At 40.7% G+C, this 22,136-nt stretch overlaps 1 protein-coding gene across 1 annotated transcript; it reads left to right on the top strand.

Moving 5' to 3' along the window:
* The first annotated feature begins 13,545 nt into the window (after positions 1-13,545).
* On the top strand, positions 13,546-20,245 carry LOC149283324 (UDP-N-acetylhexosamine pyrophosphorylase-like). Its single transcript, XM_089497686.1, has 10 exons — positions 13,546-13,831; positions 14,648-14,852; positions 14,991-15,166; positions 15,360-15,532; positions 15,621-15,814; positions 17,444-17,584; positions 17,735-17,923; positions 18,615-18,662; positions 19,894-19,960; positions 20,147-20,245. Exons 1-10 carry the CDS (start codon positions 13,552-13,554, stop codon positions 20,243-20,245), a joined length of 1,572 nt encoding a protein of 523 aa, XP_089353812.1. The 5' UTR covers positions 13,546-13,551.
* Positions 20,246-22,136: the final 1,891 nt, after the last annotated feature.

Here is a 22,136-nt window from a genome sequence, read left to right as displayed (position 1 = left end):
GTGTTATTCATGCATATAGAATAATATATATATATGTATGAAATCACCCAAGAATTATGCTAAACATTTTTTAAATACTGCTAAACATTTTCTAAAATTAGATCTATAAATGCAGATATTATAATACACCTAGTCTCAATAAAAAAAAGGCACTTGCCTGTTTGTCCAAGAGTAAGTGCTCTTCTAAAGTGAAATTATTTTAAACAGATGCTTTCATTTATGGTAACCCTGCCCCTCCACATCATATGACCCAGAGTGTTCATAAAAACAAATACTTAGAATTGAAAATTGGAATTCCTTAAAAAAGGGTGGTGACTGGAGCATATTTGATAGAAGGGGTCAATCAGAATAAAACAGGAACATAAACATCACAATGATTCATTGAGTAGCCATTTCCTGCAATTTTTATTAATGTTGGTAATTTGAGCTTTGGTAATAACATCAGGCAACTTTTAGAGTGCTCATCGTGTAGAGAATAGAATCCACATATCTGCATGCTCCCCAACTGTCCCGATTTGGGTCGGACAGTCCCGATTGCACTCTATCCCACCTATCCCTACCTCTGTCCCACTTTGTCAGGCCCATAGGAAGAGTGAGGCGAGAGACTGGGAATGAAAAGCAGCCCTGGAAACATTTGGAGAGCAGCCCCATATAGTTTATCTCGCGGTCGAACTCATACCCACACGCACCCCTTATACATATCCGAGTCACACTATTTGTCATACAAATAACTATAAAACATTCTGCCTCCCTGATATGCCCTATACCCTCCTATATGCTACTCTGCCCCATGATATGCCTTTTAGCCCCCTATATGCCACGCTGGCATATAGGGGGTTAAAAGGCATATATATATGCCACTCTGCCTCCAGAAATGCCTTATACCCCCTATATGCCACTCCCCCCGACTTACCACTGCTTCTGACTTCCTGGCGTCTGGTGGGGGCAGAAGGTGGAGGCTGGCGTTCATGAAATTAAAGGGGCCGGCGTGCACACACCGCACCGCCCAATGGCCGTGCCTTAGACCTTCATCCCACCCCTTTTAAGACGTGAGACGAAGTGCTGAGGCACGGCCATTGGGCAGCACAGTGCGTGCACGCCGGCCCCTTTAATTTCATTAGGCGCAGGCAGAGGCAGCTTTCAATCCCGCTTGCAGCCGCTCAGTGGCTTTTTTGAATGCTGGTCTGCCGGGCAAAATTTCCTGGTATCCCGGTGGGCCAGTCCGGCCCTGTGGAAGAATACAGGATGAACTCTATCCCATATCTTGTTCTCCTAAAAGTACGCGTCCACACTATTATCTGATAACAGCGGTTTTGGCTGGAACTAGGGTACAAGGTTCTTTTGGATGCAACAAGTATCTATTACCCACACTTTTGCTCTGTTATTCTGTAGATTAATTTTAATTCCACAGTATTTGTCACTTTTTCCTTCTGCTAAAAGATGAAGATTAAAATTTTCATCAATTATTTTATTATCAGTATCAAAGTCAAGGAGTTCTTGAGAGTACTGTGCTGTTTTCTAGGTTTTAGATGTTTTCAGGTAGCAAACAGTTGACATAAACATGTGTTCTATCTGTCTACAAGGCAAAAGTCCTCATTATACTGTCTTGTGGTAAACAATAGAATGACTCGGTCTTAATTACACACACTAAAGGAAGTCTATGGGGAAAAAGATTATATTGGATAAACAGAACTTCATCATAATTAAAGAGTCAACAAAGTGTGGATCTTAAAAATATCACGGCAGCAAAGGTTTTCTTTCTTGGAACAAAATTAAGATGTAGGAATAAAAATTAAGATGTAGGAATATAGACAATAGAAATCAATTTAGAAAAATCACCAGCAAATGAGTAGAACATATTCTTCTTTATATGGCCTTACTCAAAAGGTTAGTATTGCAGGCACCTCTATGAAAGGCGATGCAAGGTGCATTACAAGTTAAATAAATAATAAAATAAAAAATAAATCAACAAATAAGAAATAGTAAAAAGTATACCGCTTTCATTCAGTGCTTAGGATCACTTACTTACTGGTTGGATACAAATGCGGGTTTGGATACATGTTTAAGTGCCTTGTTTTCTTCCCAAGTAAGTCTACACTGGTGGATGTCTGAGTTGGAAGGGACATTTCTTGCAGATGGTAACTTAAGAGTGTAGGACCCAATGCAGTTTTTTCCAGTATGCAAGTGGTAGGCCATGTTACATCCCTTAGGTATCTAGTTGTATCTATAACCTTTGCAAATAAAAGAGTAACTAAAATATCTGAGAGGTATAAAGATGGATCTATCTTCTCAATAAGCATTTGTTATTGATTTTGCCTAATCTCTCATTCTAAGTCTGAAACGGAGGCAATGGAAAAAGAAGACCTAGAAGGGAAAGTAGAGAGAGTGAATGAAGGGCTACTTGCCCACAACCACCATTTCCTGGGTGGCATGGACAGCAGCGTTAGTGAGACAGAGTCTGTGGGCTGCAGGGACACAGGCCAGATTGAGGAGCAATGTTACAATCTGCTGGGAATCTGTCCGTGGTCAGAAAAATACCTGCCAGTAAGACCAACAGCCTTAAGAAAGTTAGGATGCAGTCAAAGAGGCAGTAGACAAGTGGATGATCCATCAACTCTCTCAGTAACACTAAGAAAACTAAGTAGGTTTCTACAGACTTCTAGAGGCAAGTTAAGGGTGGGATGGTATAACATTGTATAGAAGCCAGGTAACATGAAGCAACCTGTGGGACTGAACAACCCCCCCCCAACCATTTTGCTGAATTCATCCCTCAGTGTAAGAAAGGTGATAGTGATGGGATGGTGCCAGATGGGTTGGTCTGAGTATTTCAGAAACTGCTGATCTACTGGGATTTTTACGCACAACAGAGAATGGTCAGAAAAAAGAGAAAATATCCAATGAGTGGCAGTTGTGTGAACAAAATGCCTTGTTGATTTCAGAGGTCAGAGGAGAATGGGCAGACTGGTTCGAGATGACAGAAACGCAACAGTAACTCAAATAACCACTTGTTACAACCAGGGTATGCAGAATACCATCTCTGAACGCACAACACATGGAACCATGAAGCAGATGGGCTACAGCAGAAGAAGACCACACCGGGTGCCACTCCTGTCAGCTAATAACAGGAAACTGAGGCTACAATTCGCACAGGCTCACCGAAATTGGGCAATGGAAAACTGGAAGAACGTTGCCTGGTCTGATGAATCTCTATTACAGCTGCGACATTTGGATGGCAGGGTCAGAATTTGGTGTAAACAACATGAAAGCATGGATCCATCCTGCCTTGTATAAACAGTTCAGGTTGGTACTAATTGTGTAATGGTGTGGGGAGCATTTTCTTGGCACACGTTGGCCCCTATTTGGTACCAATTGAGCATCGTTTAAATGCGACAACCTACCTGAGGATTGTTTCTGACCATGTCCATCCCTTTATGACCACAGTGTACCCATCTTCTGATGGCTACTTCCAACAGGATAATGCACGATGTCGCAAAGCTCACATCACCTCAAACTGGTTTCTTGAACCTGACAATGAGTTCACTGTACCCCAATGGCCTCCACAGTCACCAGATCTCAATTCAATAGAGCACATATGGGATGTGGTGGAACGGGAGATTTGCATCATGGATGTGCAGCCAACAAATCTGCAGCAACTGCGTGATGCTATCATGTCCATATGAACCAAAATCTCTGAGGAATGTTTCCTGCACCTTGTAGAAATGAAGAATGTAGACAGTTCTGAAGGCAAAAGGGATCCAATCCAGTACTCGCAAGTTCAAAATCCAGGTCATCTTCATTGACATTATTAATGACCATATTCTTTCCACTTGTGCACATGTGGAGTAATACCCACTTCTGCTGTTATGATTGACCCTCTCACTCTTCTGCCCATCTTTAGAAAGTTAGAAACATTCCAGTGCTTGAAAGTACTTTCAGTACTGTTGGCACCAGTGACTGTTGTGGTGGCACTGCTAGTTGTTTTATTCCATGCTTCACTATAGAATAGATTGCAAGCAATTTAGGCCTTTGATCCTACTTAGAGTGTTTACTTAGAGTGTTTACTACTTAGAGAGTAGTGACTAAAATCCTGCCTCATGTCGGTAAAATCCCACCTCACGTTGGTAGGTGGGGTAGAGAACATGCTGCTGCGTGCAGCTAGCTGTATTTCTGACTTCAGGCAAGAAGGCTTCAGCCTACTTGAGACTTGTATACCAGCATGCCTGGGAACGTCTGGGCTCCGGCTACCTGGAGCCTTCCCTTGCGGGACACGGCCAGGACTAACCACTGACGTCAGCGAGCGGTCCCATGACATTGGTGGGAGTTCCTGCTGACGGCAAGGACCCCGCAACCCGAGAGTTCCCAGCATACTGACAGCACTTAATCTGCAATAGTGAAGACATCTGTACATCATGAGTACAAATATAAAAAAGTATTTTGACCAATAAACAGATGGGACACCATGGGGGCGAGAAAGACAGCAAATTCTACAGAACACTTATTGTGTTTTCCCTACTTGGAAAATTATCTTTGCAAATTATCAGTCCAACAAACCATTGGCATTTCTTCAGAATGAAATAATATTTCGTTAACAAGTTAAGCATAAGACGTTTCACATGTTAGCAAGAAACGGTTACTTATGTAATAGCTGTCCCAGTTTGCCCTGATTCTAGGTGAATGTGAGGTTTTAAATATACCATTTTATCTGTTAAGTGCTTTAGTTTACACAATAGAGTTCCTGCCTGTGCAATCTTTGTTTGGCAGCCAGGCTGACTACCTTGGGGCCTTGTATGACAGATCATTCTGTCACAATATCTGTTTTTTCTTTCCTATTGACACTCTTTGAACATATCTCCCAATTACCTCTAAAGTTAGTGTGAGAATTTTGACCACACTCCAATTATGCCATTATCAAGTACATTAATGCACATTTATTACTTGTCTAAATTATAGAAATTAAGGATGTTACATTTTTGCTGCTTCTGTGGTCTTTTAAACTGCTCCTAAGAAAATCACGCCTACAGCAACTTTTTTTCCTACTCTCCTGTACAATCATTGTCAGGAAATCAGCTCCCATTGTGTTGATCTAGTGTGATTGACACTAAGGTGGGATGTGTGATGGATGGGTGTGGTGGGAGCGAGGTGTGATGGGCAAGAAGTGTGATGTATGGTAGCTGAGTGTGATTGGCTTGAGGTACAAAGTTTAATGCCTAAGTGTGATGGGTGGGATCTGTGATGTGCGTGATGGTTGGGTGTAATGAGCATAAGGTATTGTGTGTGATGGCTGGGTGCGATAGGTGTCAGATGTGATGTATGATGGCTGGGTGTGATTAGATGGGCTGGACAAGAGATGTGATGGCTGGGTGTGATGAGAGTGAGTTGTAATGTGTGATGACTGAGTGAGATGGGTGTGAGGTCTGGTGTGTGATGGGTGTTAGGTGTGATGGAAGTGAGGTGTGATGTGCGTGATCACAATGAGATATAGTGAGTGTGATGGGAGCATAGTAGGTATAAAGGGGTGAGTTGTGATGCTTGAAAAAGAAAGAAAAAGAAACTAGGAAGAAGAGAAGAAAATGAGGAAAAAGGAGGGGATAAGGGGAGAAGATAGAATTAAGAAAGAGGGAGAGAGAAAAAAAGAGAAAACAAAGGGTTGAGAGAAGAAAAAAGGTAGTGAAAAAAGGTAAAAAAGGAGAGAAAACAAAAGAGAGAGACGAGCGAAGGCGCATGTCATTTATTAATGTATATTATAACATACATTATAAAATAACGTATTTGCTCGATTATAATATAAGTTTTTTTCTGAGTAAATTCTCTGAAAATTAACCATCGTCTTATATTCAAGGTCGTCGAAGAACAACCTCCGCTGCTGCAGGCACTTCTGCCGGGGCTTCTATGACTAAGTGCCGGCATCACATGACCTTCTCTTGCTCATTCATAGAAGCCACGCACAGACCTTCACCGGGTGCCACCACTACACACCAAGGAATCAGATATCACCATGAGTACAAATATAAATAAAAGTATTTTGACCAATAAACAGATGGGACACCATGGGGGCAAGAAAGACAGCAGATTGTACAGAACACTTATTGTGTTTTCCCTACTTGGAAAATTATCTAAACATGATTATAAGTGCAACAAACCATTGGCATTTCTTCAGAATGAAATAACATTCCATCAACAAGTTAAGCATAAGACATATCACATGTTAGCAAGAAACGGTTACTTATGTAATAGCTGTCCCAGTTTGCCCTGATTTAAGGCGGATGTGAGGTTTTGAATATAAAAATCTGTTAAGTGCTTCATGAAAGCAACAAAAATATCAAATGATGCATTACTTTAGTGGCCAAAAAATGGAAAAACACATTAACCAGCTAGAAACAGCTGTGTAAAAGAATGTTAAAGGACTCTTAATCGGACAGTCCAGCTATTACACACACTTTAATGCATATGATAGCTCAGTGGTCCTTTTAAATTTCCAAGATTCCCCCAAATCCCCCCATATGCATTTTCCCCACTCTCCATCTATTTGTCGCACAGATGAGTTCTGCTGAACATATTTCCTGACACATAGTTCACTTACCATCAGTCATTTCCAGCACTGGCTCAACAGGCGTTGCAGGGAATCTAACAAGATCCCTCCTGCGCATGTGGTCTCATTGAAGCAGCCAATGAGTGGTGCCATAGGTTGGACCATCATAACACACATACAGTGCCCATTTTGGTGAAGAACAGAAGCATTAAATGGGTGAAACATCATGTTACAGTAACACCCATGCATGATGTCAGTGCTGCACTGTCCCAAAAGGCCAGGAAATATGAGTGAAATGTATATGTGTTTAAATGAATTAAATTTTATGTCTAATTGTGTATAATATTACAAATGCATAATGGCTAAACCACCCCCTTTGCAGTTGATGACACCCTAACTTTCCTAAAAAAACATCTTCCTTCCAAATGTCATGGAGAAGGTGACCTTATTGGATGTGCTCTTTTAAAAAAACAAATAGAAACCGGATAGGTTTCAAAAACTGGCATAATGCTCTTCTACTCATCTCGCTTTAGCATTGTTGCTACCCATACAGAAATATGCCTGCTAGATAGGCCTGTAATCATAAATGCAGATATGTCAATATTAGATTTGGCCCATCTGGTCTGCCCATTTTTCCTCATTTAAACACTCAGAACTTAATTAGTCCTTGGTTTTGTTTTAGATTGTTCAGACAATGCATGTATGTCTTAATTCCCTTACTGCGCTCTGCAGTTCTCATCACGCGAAAACAGGGCCCCCCCCCACACACACACACAAGACACAAGAACCACTAACAAAAAAAAAGGCTAACAAAAGGTTCACATTATGCACATTATGGTCTTTTCCACTAGAGGGAGCATGCTGAACTACAACGGATTTAGAACATTCTAACCAGTTATTCCATTACCATCTACCATCTAGTGGTGACAAATCAATACTACATGTACAAAAACATTATTACTATTTGTTGGCTACCACTGTTGTGCATAGGGAAAATAGGGATTGCAATTAGTTTTTTTAACCTCCTGCCTCATTTCCCCACAATCACCTAATAGACTGTACGGTCACAAACGTAGGGTCCTCTTCTTCCCTACCTGAATGCTATTCATTTGTTTCATTGATTATTAATACATTGATTATTAATATTTAGGTTATCAATTTGAAGGTTATTGTTGAACTTGTATTTTTCAATATCCATGCTCACACACACAAAAGGTTAAAACCTACCTTGATTTAATCTTGTTTTTTTAAACATTCTGTATTGTTGTTGCATCTGGAAAGGACACTATAAATAGAATTCAGGTTTTATTATATCTGTTTTTTCTTTCCTATTGACACTCCTTGAACATACCTCTAAAGGTAGTATGAGAATTTTGACCATTATCAAGTACATTAATACACATTTACTACTTTTCTAAATCCTAAAAATTAAGGATGTTACATTTTTGCTGCTTCTGGGGTCTTTTAAACTGCTCCTAAGAAAATCACGGCTGCAGCAACTTTTTTTCCTGCTTTCCTGTACAATCATTGTCAGGAAATCGGCTCCCATTGTGTTGATCTAGTATGATTGACATAAGGTGGGATGTGTGATGGATGGGTGTGGTGGGAGCGAGGTGTGATGGGCAAGAAGTGTTATGTGTGGTGGCTGAGTGTGAGGTGTGATTGGCATGAGGTACAAAAAAATGCCTAAGTGTGATGGGTGGGATCTGTGATGTGCGTGATGGTTGGGTGTGATGAGCATGAGGTATTGTGTGTGATGGCTGGGTGCGATAGGTGTCAGATGTGATGTATGATGGCTGGGTGTGATTAGATGGGCTGGACATGAGATGTGATGGCTGGGTGTGATGGGAGTGAGTTGTAATGTGTGATGACTGGGTGAGATGGGTGTGAGGTCTGGAGTGTGATGGGTGTGATGGAAGTGAGGTGTGATGTGCGTGATCACAATGAGATATAGTGAGTGTGATGGGAGCATAGTAGGTATAAAGGGGTTGTGATGCTTGAAAAAGAAAGAAAAAGAAACTAGGAAGAAGGGAAGAAAATGAGGAACAAGGAGGGGAAAAGGGGCGAACATAGAATAAAGAGGGAGGGAGAAAAAAAGAGAAAACAAAGAGGGTTAAGAGAAGAAAAAAGGTAGTGAAAAAGGTAAGGAGAGAAAACAAAAGAGAGAGACGAGCAAAAGTGCATGTCATTTATTAATGTATATAATAACATACATTATAAAATACCGTATTTGCTCGATTATAAGGCAAGGTTTTTTCGGAGCAAATGCTCTGAAAAATAACCATCGTCTTATATTAAAGGTCATCTTCTAATGAGACCTCAAATAGAGGTCTGACTACAAGACTAAGATCCAGATCCCCCGCAACACTGCATGGGACCTGGAGCCTTTTCTCTGGCAGCCGGAGGACATCTGTGCGATGCTGAGGCTTCAATGAAGCAGTGCCGGCGTCACATGACCTTCTGGTGCTCATTCATAGAAGCCCCGGCGGAAGTGGCGGCAGCGGCAGAAGTTGTCTACGCGAATCGCGCACACCTTCACCGGCTGCCACCACTACACACCAAAGAATCTGAAGCACGGGAGAAGTCTGGGATAGAATTAGTCTATGTCCTGTTTTTCATATAGCCAACAAGACATCCCCAAAAGCAAGTAACCAACCCAGTATAGAATAATACAATCATTGCTAACTGTGCACTTTTACAATATACAATTAAGATCTATATTTTTTATTTGGACTAGCTCCCATGATTGCCAACATAGTGTACACTAAATGATTTTCATACACAAGTGGAACTGTGGTTAAAGGCTTGCTGAGTCCTCATCTCATTTTAAGACTACCCATATGATTTATGCAGCTTGTGAAAGAAGCTCATCATCCTACTCACATGTTTCATGTGTTCTTTGTGCACTGATGCAAAATTGTAATAGTGATATGTGTGAGAGGGGCATCCACAGCACTCAACTATGCCTGTGACATAGCTACTGTATGATCATTTAAACATATGTTAACCCACCACATATTAAAAATATTCAAGGGTATGGTACTGGCTCACACTTTAAACTTTGGTCCATTATTCCATACCTTGCAGGTGTGTGTGTGGGTGTGACAGCATAACTCTGAGACACCACAACGAGGACATACCTTTATGGTTTTCCTTTACGTGTTCTGTATGTCACACACACTGATTCAGCACACTAACATTAGAACAGGATTGCCATAATCAGTCCTTACGTCTTTTATTTTGACATCGTTTTAGAGTCTCCATTAGCAACTAGTAATTACAAAGTAGAGTTAACAGCAGATATGTGCTTGGTGGCTGCAATTAAAGTATGACATCACAGCTTTAAAGTAAAAGAAAAATCGATGATTTGCATGAAAGAACTATGCCACACAATGTTTACTTACAAGCGAAGGTATAAAAAACATGTCACACTGTTTATGGGGGGGCTTCAAGTAAACTAGCCACAGCACACTGTTCAGTGTTTCCGAAGAGCAGATTTTAGTTTAAATGCCAGAATTATAACAAATATCGCATAACTAATTATGTCACTGCCCTGACCTTGCATCATCATTACTTCTTCTAAGGCTATCAGGACCAATCATTTCCCCCCACAGGTCAGGAGTAACACAGTGAGAAGAACCACATTAGGCTGGTGATGCAGTGGGTGGTTGGACTATCCTACATAACAGCGGTTTGCTCTAAATGTATGGTTTTTGCTGGTATTCTTTGCTTCAATATTTGTGTCAGGTGGATGTAGACGTATCTGATTATTATCAAATTAAAAATAAGTTTTAAGAAATATTCTTTGTAAAAACCCTTCTATTTTTTTGTAATATAATAAATTAACATGCACTTGGAGTATTGTGTACAGTACTGGAGACTGTATCTCCAGAAGGATATAGATATGCTGGAGAAAGTTCAGAAAGGGGCTTCTAAAATGGTTCATGGATTACAGGATAAACCTTACCAGGACAGGTTAAATGATCTTAACATATATAGCCCCAAAGAAAGACGTGACAGGGGGGATATGATAGAAAAATTAAAATACTTAAAGGGAATCAACAAGATAAAGGAAGTAAGTAAGAGGACATAGACTTAAGCTAGAGGGGCAAAGGTAACATCACGAAATATTACTTTACTTAAATAGTAGTGCATGCATGGAATAGCCTTCCAGCAGAAATGGTAGATGTTAATACAGGGAAGGCTTATAAGCAAGCACAGCCATAAGGCTAAGCTAGATATAAGATAAGGACAAAGAAAAGAATTCAGAATGTTATATTAGTCCAATCTACTAAACAGACACCCTCACGTTTGATCATATTGCCTTGTGATAAACAATAGAATTGGTTAGTCTGAGTCACCCAGCTGATACTATGATGAAAGTGTATAGAGGAGTTATAGCAGTGCCATGAAGGATCAGCTCAGAGTGATGTTTGGCTAACAACAATGGCTGCTCAGATAAAGAGGATATAAACCATTCCTTGGAGTCTTGACTATGTTTAAAAGGGAGGCAGAGCCAAACCAATGTATTTTTGTCCTACCTGGAGTTTGACACCAGACCAGTAACGTTGGTCTTGTACACAGCCACGTACTATATGCAAACCCCATGAATGGTTTAACCCCTTAATGACAAAGCCTGTACATGAACGGGCTCAAAATGCATTGTCCTTAAGGGGTTAAATGTTATCTGCTAGACGAAGGACTAAGATAAAAGTGAAAGGTGAATTTATCGGCTTGGTGGGCTCTTTAATCTCTCTGATGTTTTGAGGGGAAAAAACAAGTCGTTCTTTACAAGGATTATTGGCAGAGAAGATTGATTTCAAATATCACTGTATTCAAGCTCCAGTGATTATCAATCAGTGAGGGGTAACACATGGACGATAGCGTCATCCATACCTCACAGCTGTCCCTATATATGTGGGGCAGTCCCTATAGAGGGGCTTTATCCTATGAAGTCACTGCAGGATCACTGGGTGAGGTGTCAGGTATGAAGGTTCGAAAAGAGAATTTCTATGCAGAGTGACCAGGAAGAAAAGTTATCATTAGTTATGTTGTCACCAACAATTTACGCAGCGTTCTTACACTGACAGACCAAGATAAAGCAATTGGGTAAAGACGGCTCTGATGACGATCTTACAATCTGGTGTGTTGTTCTGCTTTGTAAATTGGCAATGCTGGGATAAGCGGTGACTCTGTTGACCGTTTGTTTTCCAGGGAGCATATATGTGTGTGTATGTATATATATATATATATATATATATATATACACACATTGCTGAGCATCATATGTGAAGTGCTGCCCCACAGCATGCAGAATGTAGAACTTTCCAAAACGAAGCCCGCTATTCATTGATATATCCCGCGTACTCAGGGGCAGTCTGGTAGGGGGCAACCGGAAAATGTCTAAACCAAGTCTCCAAAGCACAGCTGACTCATATCATACTTTCATGCTTAATAAGCCCACTCCTCGGGAGGGCTTTCCGTCTCCCCGTTAGTAATCCCAGCTGTGGAGAAATAACGCTTTTTAATGATGTCAGGTTTCTGATTGCTTTGTATAAAGGCGGCTCTTTTCTCCTATCTGCAACGAGCATCTTAAAAAGCAAGCCTAGAGACGGAGCGCCCAGACGGTCTCATCAATAAGGGAGGAATCGCAATCATTTTCTCTTTTATATTAATCCGAGAAGTTGATTATTTCAGTGATATTCTAAGATTGTGGCGCTCGTTTACATACAGCGATTTTGTTTTATTTATACTAAAAACATTGCTTTACAGTTGAATGGTTTGTTTTTTTTGGAATTCACAGTAGATTCAAACTTTTGATAACGATCTGAAAATAGCCTGTTTTTAAATGGAAAGAAAGCAGACATAATACGCATATTCAAATGTAATTATGCTAATGCTAGTTTTCTTTCATTAGCGTCTACTCAGCAGAGATAATTTACCTTGTTAGCATGATTAATACTCCGTGTCTGCAGACGTCTAACACCACCACTAAAGTGCGCTAAACGTAATCGACATACCTTTAAAAAAAAAAAAAAAAAAAAAGGGGGGGGGGGTCTGAAAAAAGGTTTCAGTTGTTGGAACAGACTCCCAGCAGAAATGGTAGAGGTTAATACAGTCAGGGAATTTAAAGGTACACTGGATAGGCAGAAAGGTATCCTGAACCTAAGACAGGATGGAGGAAAGATTAAGGGCTGAGGGCCTACATCAGGAAAAATGGCCAGAATTATTTTTATTTACCGCCAAATTCTATGTTTCTACGCTTATTATGGAAAGTATTCTCCTTTGCCATAGAAGAGGAAGCTATGAGCGGTTAACGTCCTCTTCCACGGCTGAGCAGCGCGAACCCGTCTTGTTCCGAATGACTTTCTCCCTCCCGCTGAGTTTCTTTGCATTCTATACTAATACATAACATATGTCCGCAATCTCCCTATAGAGAGACATATCCCAGCCCCGCCCCTTCCTACATGTCACCATTTGCCACGCTGTTTAGGAGGCAGGACTGGCTGAAGCGCAGAGCAAGACGTTCGCATGACGTCACTAAAACCGGAGCCAATAGTTTGGAAAGGTCGCGAGCCACGGCCCATTAGGGCGTCTGCACTGGGAATATATGATGTCAGATTTTAGCCAATAGCAAGATGGTCGTATCGGTGCCATAGAAACCTGACCTGTAGCATTTTATGGGCGTGGTTAGCTGCTGTATAGTATAAAAACATAGCTGAAAGGGCGTGGCTTGCTCTTGTTTAATATAAATTGAGGGCTGGCGGACCGGTGGGTGTGTGGTTAGTGGAATCCCGGTATAAGGTGAGGTTATAGTGAGTGTATGTAGGGCGCATTAGAGTTTAGAGGCGGAAGTGAGTTTTGAGATGTACACGTCATATACTTAGATGTGGCGTTTTTTCTGTGTATTAACAGACCTGTTCTTTTACGGATCTATAATCTGTGTTTCATTGCTGGGTTTTAAACGCGTTTTCTTGTCGCCTGCTGCTTCCAGCGTTCGGTTATTGGATCTTTCGGCCGGAATGGATGTGGATGCTGTTCGCCAGTCCCTCTCCGACGCTGGTCAGGGCCATGTACTACGGTTCTGGGATGAGCTGTCCTTGGACCAGCAATCCAGCCTCCTGGAGGATCTTAAGGGTTTGGACTTCTTAGAGCTTAATGACTTCTTTCGTAAGGCTATGGATTCGTTCTCCGTCTCGTCCAGTCAACAGAAAGTGGATTCCCGGATGGAGGCTGTGCCCAGAGAGGTCCTTGGCAGTGTGACCCGGGACAGGGAGGACATAAAGGACTGGGAGACTCAAGGTATAACCTACTATTACTTTAGCAAGCCATTCTGTGATGTTACTGGCCACATCAGTCTACTGCAAATGGTGATATATTAATTTAGATGCTAGGTATAACTTGAGAGGATTGTCTATATGGATCAGCTGTGGATGGGATGGAGTTGGGTATAGAAGCTGATTCTGGTGACAGTTTTCTCTAGACATCACTGGAGTTCCCACTCATGAAACCATTGCAGTAAGAGCACTCATCAGTCTGCACTAGAATCAGCCTCTATGTTCCAGTAAGTCTCCCCCATGTCTCTCTGGAGTTGTTAAATGCATGATGACATCATGTGACAGTAGTGCTAATGGAATCTCAAAAGGGTCCTGTTATCCTGCTGACAAAATGTACTAAGCAAATTGTGTGGGTCTCCAGTACACTAGGGGGTTCATACACTAACAGATGAATGGGGTAAAATACATGTTTAATATTGGCTTTTTGTGGCAACTATGTCCCTCAAAGGGAAGAACTTGTATCTCCCTTTTTAAGTGTGGAACACTGGGGAGCTTGGAGGGCTCCAATAGACTCAACTAGAGGTCGAGAACTTTTTTTAAGGTATCTTGGAGATCTACTGAAAATTGACAATATGTTGTGTCGCTTCCTCACCATTAATCCCAGTGTAATTCTGTGACACATTCTACTGTTACCTTTTATTCCATGTTTTACTTTGTATAAAGTATGTGGGGTCTGCAACCCTTGTGATTGCGATGTATTAAGAATGTATGTAAGATCAGAAATGGGATTTAAGCTTATCTCAATTGACTGTCATTGCCTTACTTTTGCCTGCTTTATCAGGCTTTTTGCAGATTTCTAGGGGTAAAGTGGCGGTCCTGTTGCTAGCTGGAGGACAAGGAACCCGTCTGGGTGTGTCGTATCCGAAGGGAATGTATGATGTGGGTCTGCCATCTCACAAAAGTCTCTTCCAGATCCAAGCTGAACGTATACTGAAACTGGAGAGGTTGGCAAAGGATCTCTATGGCCAGCAATGCACGATTCCTTGGTGAGAGAAGTATCACTTGTTTACTTTAGTTTATTTAAGGAACTTTTTTTGTCCTAGGCACCCTTTCTGTGTTATATGAAAGATGCCTTTGGTCAATATGTACAAGCCCAACTCCTTCTCCTCCTACGTTTGTGATAGGTACATCATGACCAGTGGACGTACCATGGAATCCACGCACGAATTCTTTAAGAAACACAAATATTTTGGACTGAATGAAGAGAACGTCATTCTCTTTCAACAAGGCATGCTGCCAGCTATGGACTTTGAGGGCAAGATTCTTATGGAAGAAAAGGGGAAGCTCTCTATGGCACCAGGTAAGCTTCTGGTTAGGTTTCAACCACATATAGGCCCTCAAGTTGTCTACAACTTCGGTTAAATCACAGTGAGTGCTCTAGTAGATGCTTAAGTACAACTCTGGGAGTTTCTTTAACAGAATCATTTTGAGGATGGTTGGTTTCTACCATTGTATAGCATTATAAATAACTAAACATATTCTTTATTATGCAGATGGTAATGGCGGTCTGTACAGGGCATTGGGTGCCTATGGTATACTGAAAGATATGGAGAAGAGAGGAATAGAGTACATGCACGTATACTGTGTGGACAACATTCTGGTAAAGGTGGCAGATCCTATATTTATAGGCTTCTGTGTGACGAAGGAAGCAGACTGTGGGGCCAAGGTAAGGCTGGTGACTGTCACAGTCGCTTCATTTTTTATTTATTTTGTTGTGCACCAGTTTGGTATTGTAAAATACTCACTACTTACAGGTGGTGGAGAAGATGAACCCCACGGAGCCAGTTGGCGTGGTTTGCCGCGTGGATGGTGTGTATCAGGTCGTGGAATATAGTGAGATCTCGCTGACCACTGCTCAGGCTCGTAGCACGGACGGCCGACTTATGTACAATGCTGGCAACATTGCCAACCACTTCTTCACTCGACAGTTTCTGCAGCAAGTTGTAGCGTAAGTGACTTAGGGTAACCAACCATATTAGGGTGCTTTTGATAAGTGACACAACAGAAAGTGTTGTAAAGAAAGAAAATATGCTGGTAAGTGTTGCAGTTGCTATGGGAACCAATCAATGAAATTCTCATGGAGATGGCTATACTCCTGTCATTTGGAAGCAGAATTATTCTTTATACATAATTACATAGAACGTTATGTAAGTTGAGATGATGGGGCTTTGACAACTTTTCACGTTTCCTTTCGAGCTGTACTTGTCTATGGACCACAGGACATAACTTGAACATGAAAGTCTGTTTTGTTTTTTTTTGTTTGTTTGTTTTGTTTTTTTGCTGTTCCTTTGACTTTTGCTTTTATGTGGCTTTATAAATTGTCTTGTCAGCTGCAGATAGTATATTCTAAATGACCCCTACTCAAGTTGACTCCAATAAATGTCTATTGTGGCAAGTAGCTATTCTGTATTGGGTATACAGAGACCACACGTTTCAAATGTAGCGAATTTGCTTTATATACCGTATTTGCTCGATTATAAGACGAGGTTTTTTTCAGAGCAAATGCTCTGAAAAATACCCCTCGTCTTCTAATCGGGGTCGTCTTCTAATCAGACCTCAAATAGAGGTCTGATTATGAGACTAAGATCCAGATCCCCCGCACCGGTGCGGGGAACTCTGATCTCTGACAGCCGGGGAAGGTATCCGCGACGGACGCAGACAAACCCCCGCTGCCAACTCCACCTCCTTCCGGCTGCAGCGGAAGGAGACGTCAACCCGCTGCCTCGGCAATACAGCAGGAAATTGGAAGCACCGGTAAGTGTGTGTGTGTGTGTTAAATGGGGGCATAGGGCATTTCTGGAATGCCTTATACCCCTATATGCCACTCTGGCACTTAGGGGGTTAAAAGGCATATTATGGGGCAGAGTGGCATATAGGGAGCTATAAGGCATTTCTGGAGGCAGAGTGCTCTATACAATGCCTTTTAACTCCCTTAATGCCACTCTGCCTCCTGGAATGCCTTATACCTCCCTATATGCCACTCTGCCCCATAATATGCATTTTAACCCCCTAAATGCCAGAATGGGATATAGGGGTATAAGGCATTTCTGGAGGCAGAGTGGCACATAGGGGGTCAAAAGGCATACCATGGGGCACAGTGGCATATAGAGGGTTAAAAGGCATATCATGGACCACAGTGCCATATTGGTGTGGCAAGCCTGGGGGCAGATGTGCGTAACTGGGGGACAGGTTGGAAAATACAAGGAAATAAAAACAAAAAAAATATTTTTCTCAATCATAGCTTTTATTTAAAAAAATAGTTTACATGAATTAACATTTACTGGTAACTTTTTTCCTTTAGGGTCGTCTTATATTCAGGCTTTCTTTTTTTTTCCTAAGTTAATATTCAGATTTTGGGGGGTCGTCTTATAATCAGGGTCGTCTTATAATCGAGCAAATACGGTACTTATGCACTTTTGCTTTATAGTGTATTATGATGCATCTGTCACTTTAGAGATCGCTTAAATGGCCTATTTTTAAGCAGCCTAAATGATCAGCGTTTTCTACATAATGAATTACAATGGCTATACAGTAATGAGTTCATGGGGTAAATGTATTATCTTCTTACATGTTTCAGGGTTTATGAACCTCAGCTTAAACACCACGTGGCACTCAAGAAAATTCCATATGTGGATTCACACGGTTCACTAATTCACCCCGATAAGCCAAACGGAGTAAAGATGGAAAAATTTGTATTTGATATCTTTCAGTTTGCAGAGTAAGTCGCTGTTGAAATTTACTTAACTTACACATTAACGAGGGTTTATTTAATACAAAGTGCCCAACATACCAGTGCTTGGAATACATACAAATGGCTAATATGCAGCTGCCATGTGTGCTGTTTAAATGTATATTTTTACACTGCCAGGAAGTTTGTCGTGTTCGAGGTTCTGCGCGAGGATGAGTTTTCACCTCTGAAGAATGCCGACAGCCAAAACGGGAAGGATAACCCCAGTACTGCCCGCCAGGCCCTCATGTCATTGCATCACTGCTGGGTTTTGAATGCTGGCGGACATTTTGTTGATGAGAATGGAACCAGACTTCCAGCCATCCCCCTGTGAGTAAAATACTATTGCCAGTCTAGAGTACATGCAAGCATTTAGATGCCTGAACCATAATAGATACTCTTTAGTAGGTCTCAAGCTGTAGAACCTGTCCTTGATCGAGGAGGGACTGATTACAACAGATAAAATTGGCGAGCCACCGCTTACAGACACTACCCAGCTTTTTATTTTTAATAAATGGATATTTAAGATATTGCTCTTAAACCATCTTGAATTTAACTACAGTATTGTATTCGGTTTCAGTAATTTCAATAAAACAAGCCTTTTTTTTTTTTTCTTTTTTCTATTCAAACATTATGGGAATGATACATTTCATTTTTAGCTCAAGAATGTATAGGTGTTTGAATGAATAAAGCAACCCCAGCCACAGCTATATTAACCTCATATAAATAGCTGTGGTAAAATAATAATGGCTATAAAATTCTGTTTTTTCTTTTTCTTACTGGCTGACCAACAGACCAGAGTAGCAATTGGTTAGCACCAAACTCTGGACTCCTGTGTAGGCTTGGGTTTTGGTATTCTACAAATTCTAATTCTATGCATTTTAATCTTATTATAGGGTCGAACAGCTTTACATTGATTCTCTAGCTCTGAAATCATATGTCTAAAATGTACTGGGGGGGGGGGGGGTTTGTGACATGACATAGGTTATGACCAAAACTGTCATATTTATCTTTAAAACAGCCATGGTAGCAGAGTGTATGGAGCGGCGCCGGATCATATCCAAAACAAGTAATTATAAATGCATGGTGCAGGGTCTGTCACTATTAACAAACCTTTTGAGGTGGCGGGAACCAACGTCTCTAACCTTATTTTACCTACTGTCACTGACAACTGTCTTACTCATTCACTGTCTTACTCATGCAAATTCTAAATACCGCTGAGTATCCCTGCATGTCCATTAAATATTATGACCAGAAGTGAGAACTGCCTTGTAGAGCATGGCCGCCTTGTAACCCCTTAACTTAGGAGACTTGTACATATTGGGCCCCTTTTGATTGCAGAACAGTAATCGCCTGCAGGTAAACTGAATGGCTCGTTGCATGTGTCTATCCTTGGTTTCACAGCTTTACGATAACACCAAAGCTGTATCACATTACACAAATCTAAAGACACTGCAACAACCTGAGTGAGTAATTCTATAGTTGGATTGGGCAGTACTAAATGGTGCTTTTTTATTGTATTGTTTGCTCATATAGTCTTATCTTGCACCATGCGATTATTCAAGGAGTCCATACTAGACTGAATTTTGGTAACTTTGGCATTTCGTACGAAGCCCTAAAAAGAAACTAAGCAAAAAGCTCAGATTTTCCTTCAGACGTTTGTGGGTCAACATTCACTCACACTCATTCTTGTTTAGTCTCATGCTCTTCAAACTTTTCCCTACCTTCTCTGCCGACTACTTTCGCATCTTCATCCTCTTCTCGGTTATCTCCAATCTGGTATCCTCTCTGCTGACAAAGTCGTCAGGAACTTCTGCCAAAATGACACTTGCAATTACCTCCTCTCCCCTAATTGGAGAGAACACCACTGCAAGCGTTGCCATATTACCCTCAGTTGGTGATTTTTGGTGACGTCCTTTCCCCCGATTGGAGGATTGTTGAGAGGATGTCCCTGCAAGCGCTGCCATTTTGGCAGAAGCTCCTGCTGTGTTATTTCTGCAGAGATGCGAAGGTAAAAAAGATGGCAGATTCATGATAAAAGATGCGTAAGCAGTCAGCAGAGAAGGTAGGGAAACCTTTAGAGAGATTGAACAAGAATGAGCGCGAGTGCTGGGCAACAAAAAACAAAAAGATGCTCCCGAGATAGATAGATAGATAGGATATATATATCTATCATAAACGGTACATTATATAAATACTGTAACATGTAGCTCCTGCTTATCGAGATGCTTGCAGTCTCCGGTTTCCGCAGGTTACTACCACTGACTCCACTTAAATATGTGGCTTTTGTTTTTTTGCAGCATGAAGGATGTTGGTGACCTACCAATCCAGTGTGAAATTTCACCTTTGATATCCTATGCTGGAGAGGTAAATACATAGCTTCCATGTTTGTTTTCTTGCATTGTCGAAGGCAATATTAGTTGCCATATTAAAGTACTCGTGCTAGTTAAGGGTTAAACATGACCCAGCTGTTTTTTTATATATAGTTTTCAGTTCCCTTCAGGCACTAGGTGCCCTAAGCTTCTGCTTTCTTCATTCCCTATCCAAAATCAGGGCTTGGAACCATATGTGCAGAATAAAGAATTCCAAACGCCACTAACGATAGATGAAAATGGAGCCCATCGGCTGTTGAAGAATGGCAACGGTCTATAGAAGTTACGAGCATGAAGAATAATATTTAATAATGGGGGTTGGTGGCTTTGAGATAATTGAATTGTATAAATTGCATGGGTCTTCCTGGACAATTCCTACCAATACTGTAATTGTATCTATTTTTAAATGCCAAAAGATGAAGGAAATAATGTATGCATATTTATGATTATCCTATTTCCATTGTAAGGTTAAGGAAACTTTTTTTAACATTGTGTATATAGCAAACTCCTCTACATTTAAATATTTTATTGGTACTGTGCGTTTTTTCTTAACTTTTTTGTAATAAATTGTCTGACTCATTATTTTGGAAGAGAAATACTTTATTTATTTTTCTTGAAAATGTTTCTAATTTCTCCCGCATGCAGTCCTGCTGCTTACCTTGGACCCAGTGAAGGTCTGTGCAAAATAAATAGGCTGTCTGGCTAAGCCAGAGAACTTGCACCTAAATTGTAGCAAATTTGACCAAAACACAAACGTCCCCAGAGCTGTAATTGATATTTGTAACTACTCATGGAATTATAGTCTGTAATCCCCCCTATTCTTCTTGACCCTTTCAAATTCCTCCTTTAACCCCCCCTCCCCTAGCAGTCACCCACCATCACCAAAATAACAAAGATCCTCCCCACTAGACTGTAAGCAAGCCACTTCTTTCTTTATCCTCCTGGAACTTCTTCGGCCTGTACACTTTCTGCTGCTTCTTGTTCCACCATATTGATCTCCGATGCCTGGTATTTTCACCACATGCCTCGTTAAACTTGACTAATTCTCTCCTTTTTAATGATCTCATCTGAATTAGTTCAGCTCCCTACTAAACGCCCTCTTCTGTTTCACTGCTCCAACCCATTCTGAGTTGCTCTTTCAGACTCACTGTATTCCATCACTGCCTCTCCATACTCTCAAGAATGAAAGGTAAACTCTTGCTGCAGCCCTCTATATTCTGGATTCAAGTCTTGGAGGTTTTTTTTTTTTATTTATTTATTTAATTCCTTTACTCTTACGAGAATTAAATATTTAAAATTTTTGGCTTAAAATATCATGAAGATGTTGCCACCTTCATCAATTTTAAAAGATTGAGAAAAATCTAAATTCCGGACATCCAAATTTATGTGAAGCCAAGTTCATTGTTTACAAATTCCATATGTAAAAATCAAACTTAATTTTATTCATAATATTTTCTAATTGTTTAACGCTGCAAATAATTCAACCGTGATTAAATAACTGCAACATTTCAGAACTCTAGGTGGCTAGGAAGTGAGTGAAAACTAGATCACCAAATTTTGACCAGACAAATGAAGTTAAATAAAAGTGCGTAATAAAAACTGGACTAATCTGTTATTCACTTGACTAGTGTTATTGGCTATGTTTTGCCACTGGGTGGCTCTACTAACATGTCAAAGATACCAGTTATAGGTTTCTAAAAATGATGCTTAAAGCATGGTAAGGCTTTAAGATGCATTTATTAAAATTAATAATTCAGATATTTAGCTAGTGTCCCTGTGTACATGCAGGCTGGAAACCAAATATTCAACTATAGTCTTCTTCGTGTGCCTACCAGCTCTAATGAAAGTGTTTTTCCTACCCAATTCATAAAATCAGCTGTATTTAGTTGGCGGTATTCCAAACTTTTTTTTTTTTTTACATATGTTACCCATTAGAGATGTTGCCAGGGTGACAGCATGACATCACTACCCTTTTGGAGCTAATACACACTGAGAACTAAGTCATATGAAGTCATAGCCCACTAGACCCCACAGATGCTTCTGGAAATCTTCATCTATTGCAAAGATGCAACAGAACTGGGTTAACAAACTGCACAAGTAACCTAAATGAGTCAAATATAAAATGTTATTTTAGAAACTCCCTTTAAAAAAAAAAAACAACAACAAAAAAA

Source organism: Sceloporus occidentalis, unplaced genomic scaffold (assembly GCF_023333645.1).
Source record: "Sceloporus occidentalis isolate IW3139 unplaced genomic scaffold, rSceOcc1.0.p SCAF_106, whole genome shotgun sequence".
NCBI classification, from domain to species: Eukaryota; Metazoa; Chordata; class Lepidosauria; order Squamata; family Phrynosomatidae; genus Sceloporus; species Sceloporus occidentalis.
Note: the sequence above shows the minus strand (reverse complement) of the source record. Positions and strands in the feature narration are given on the sequence as shown.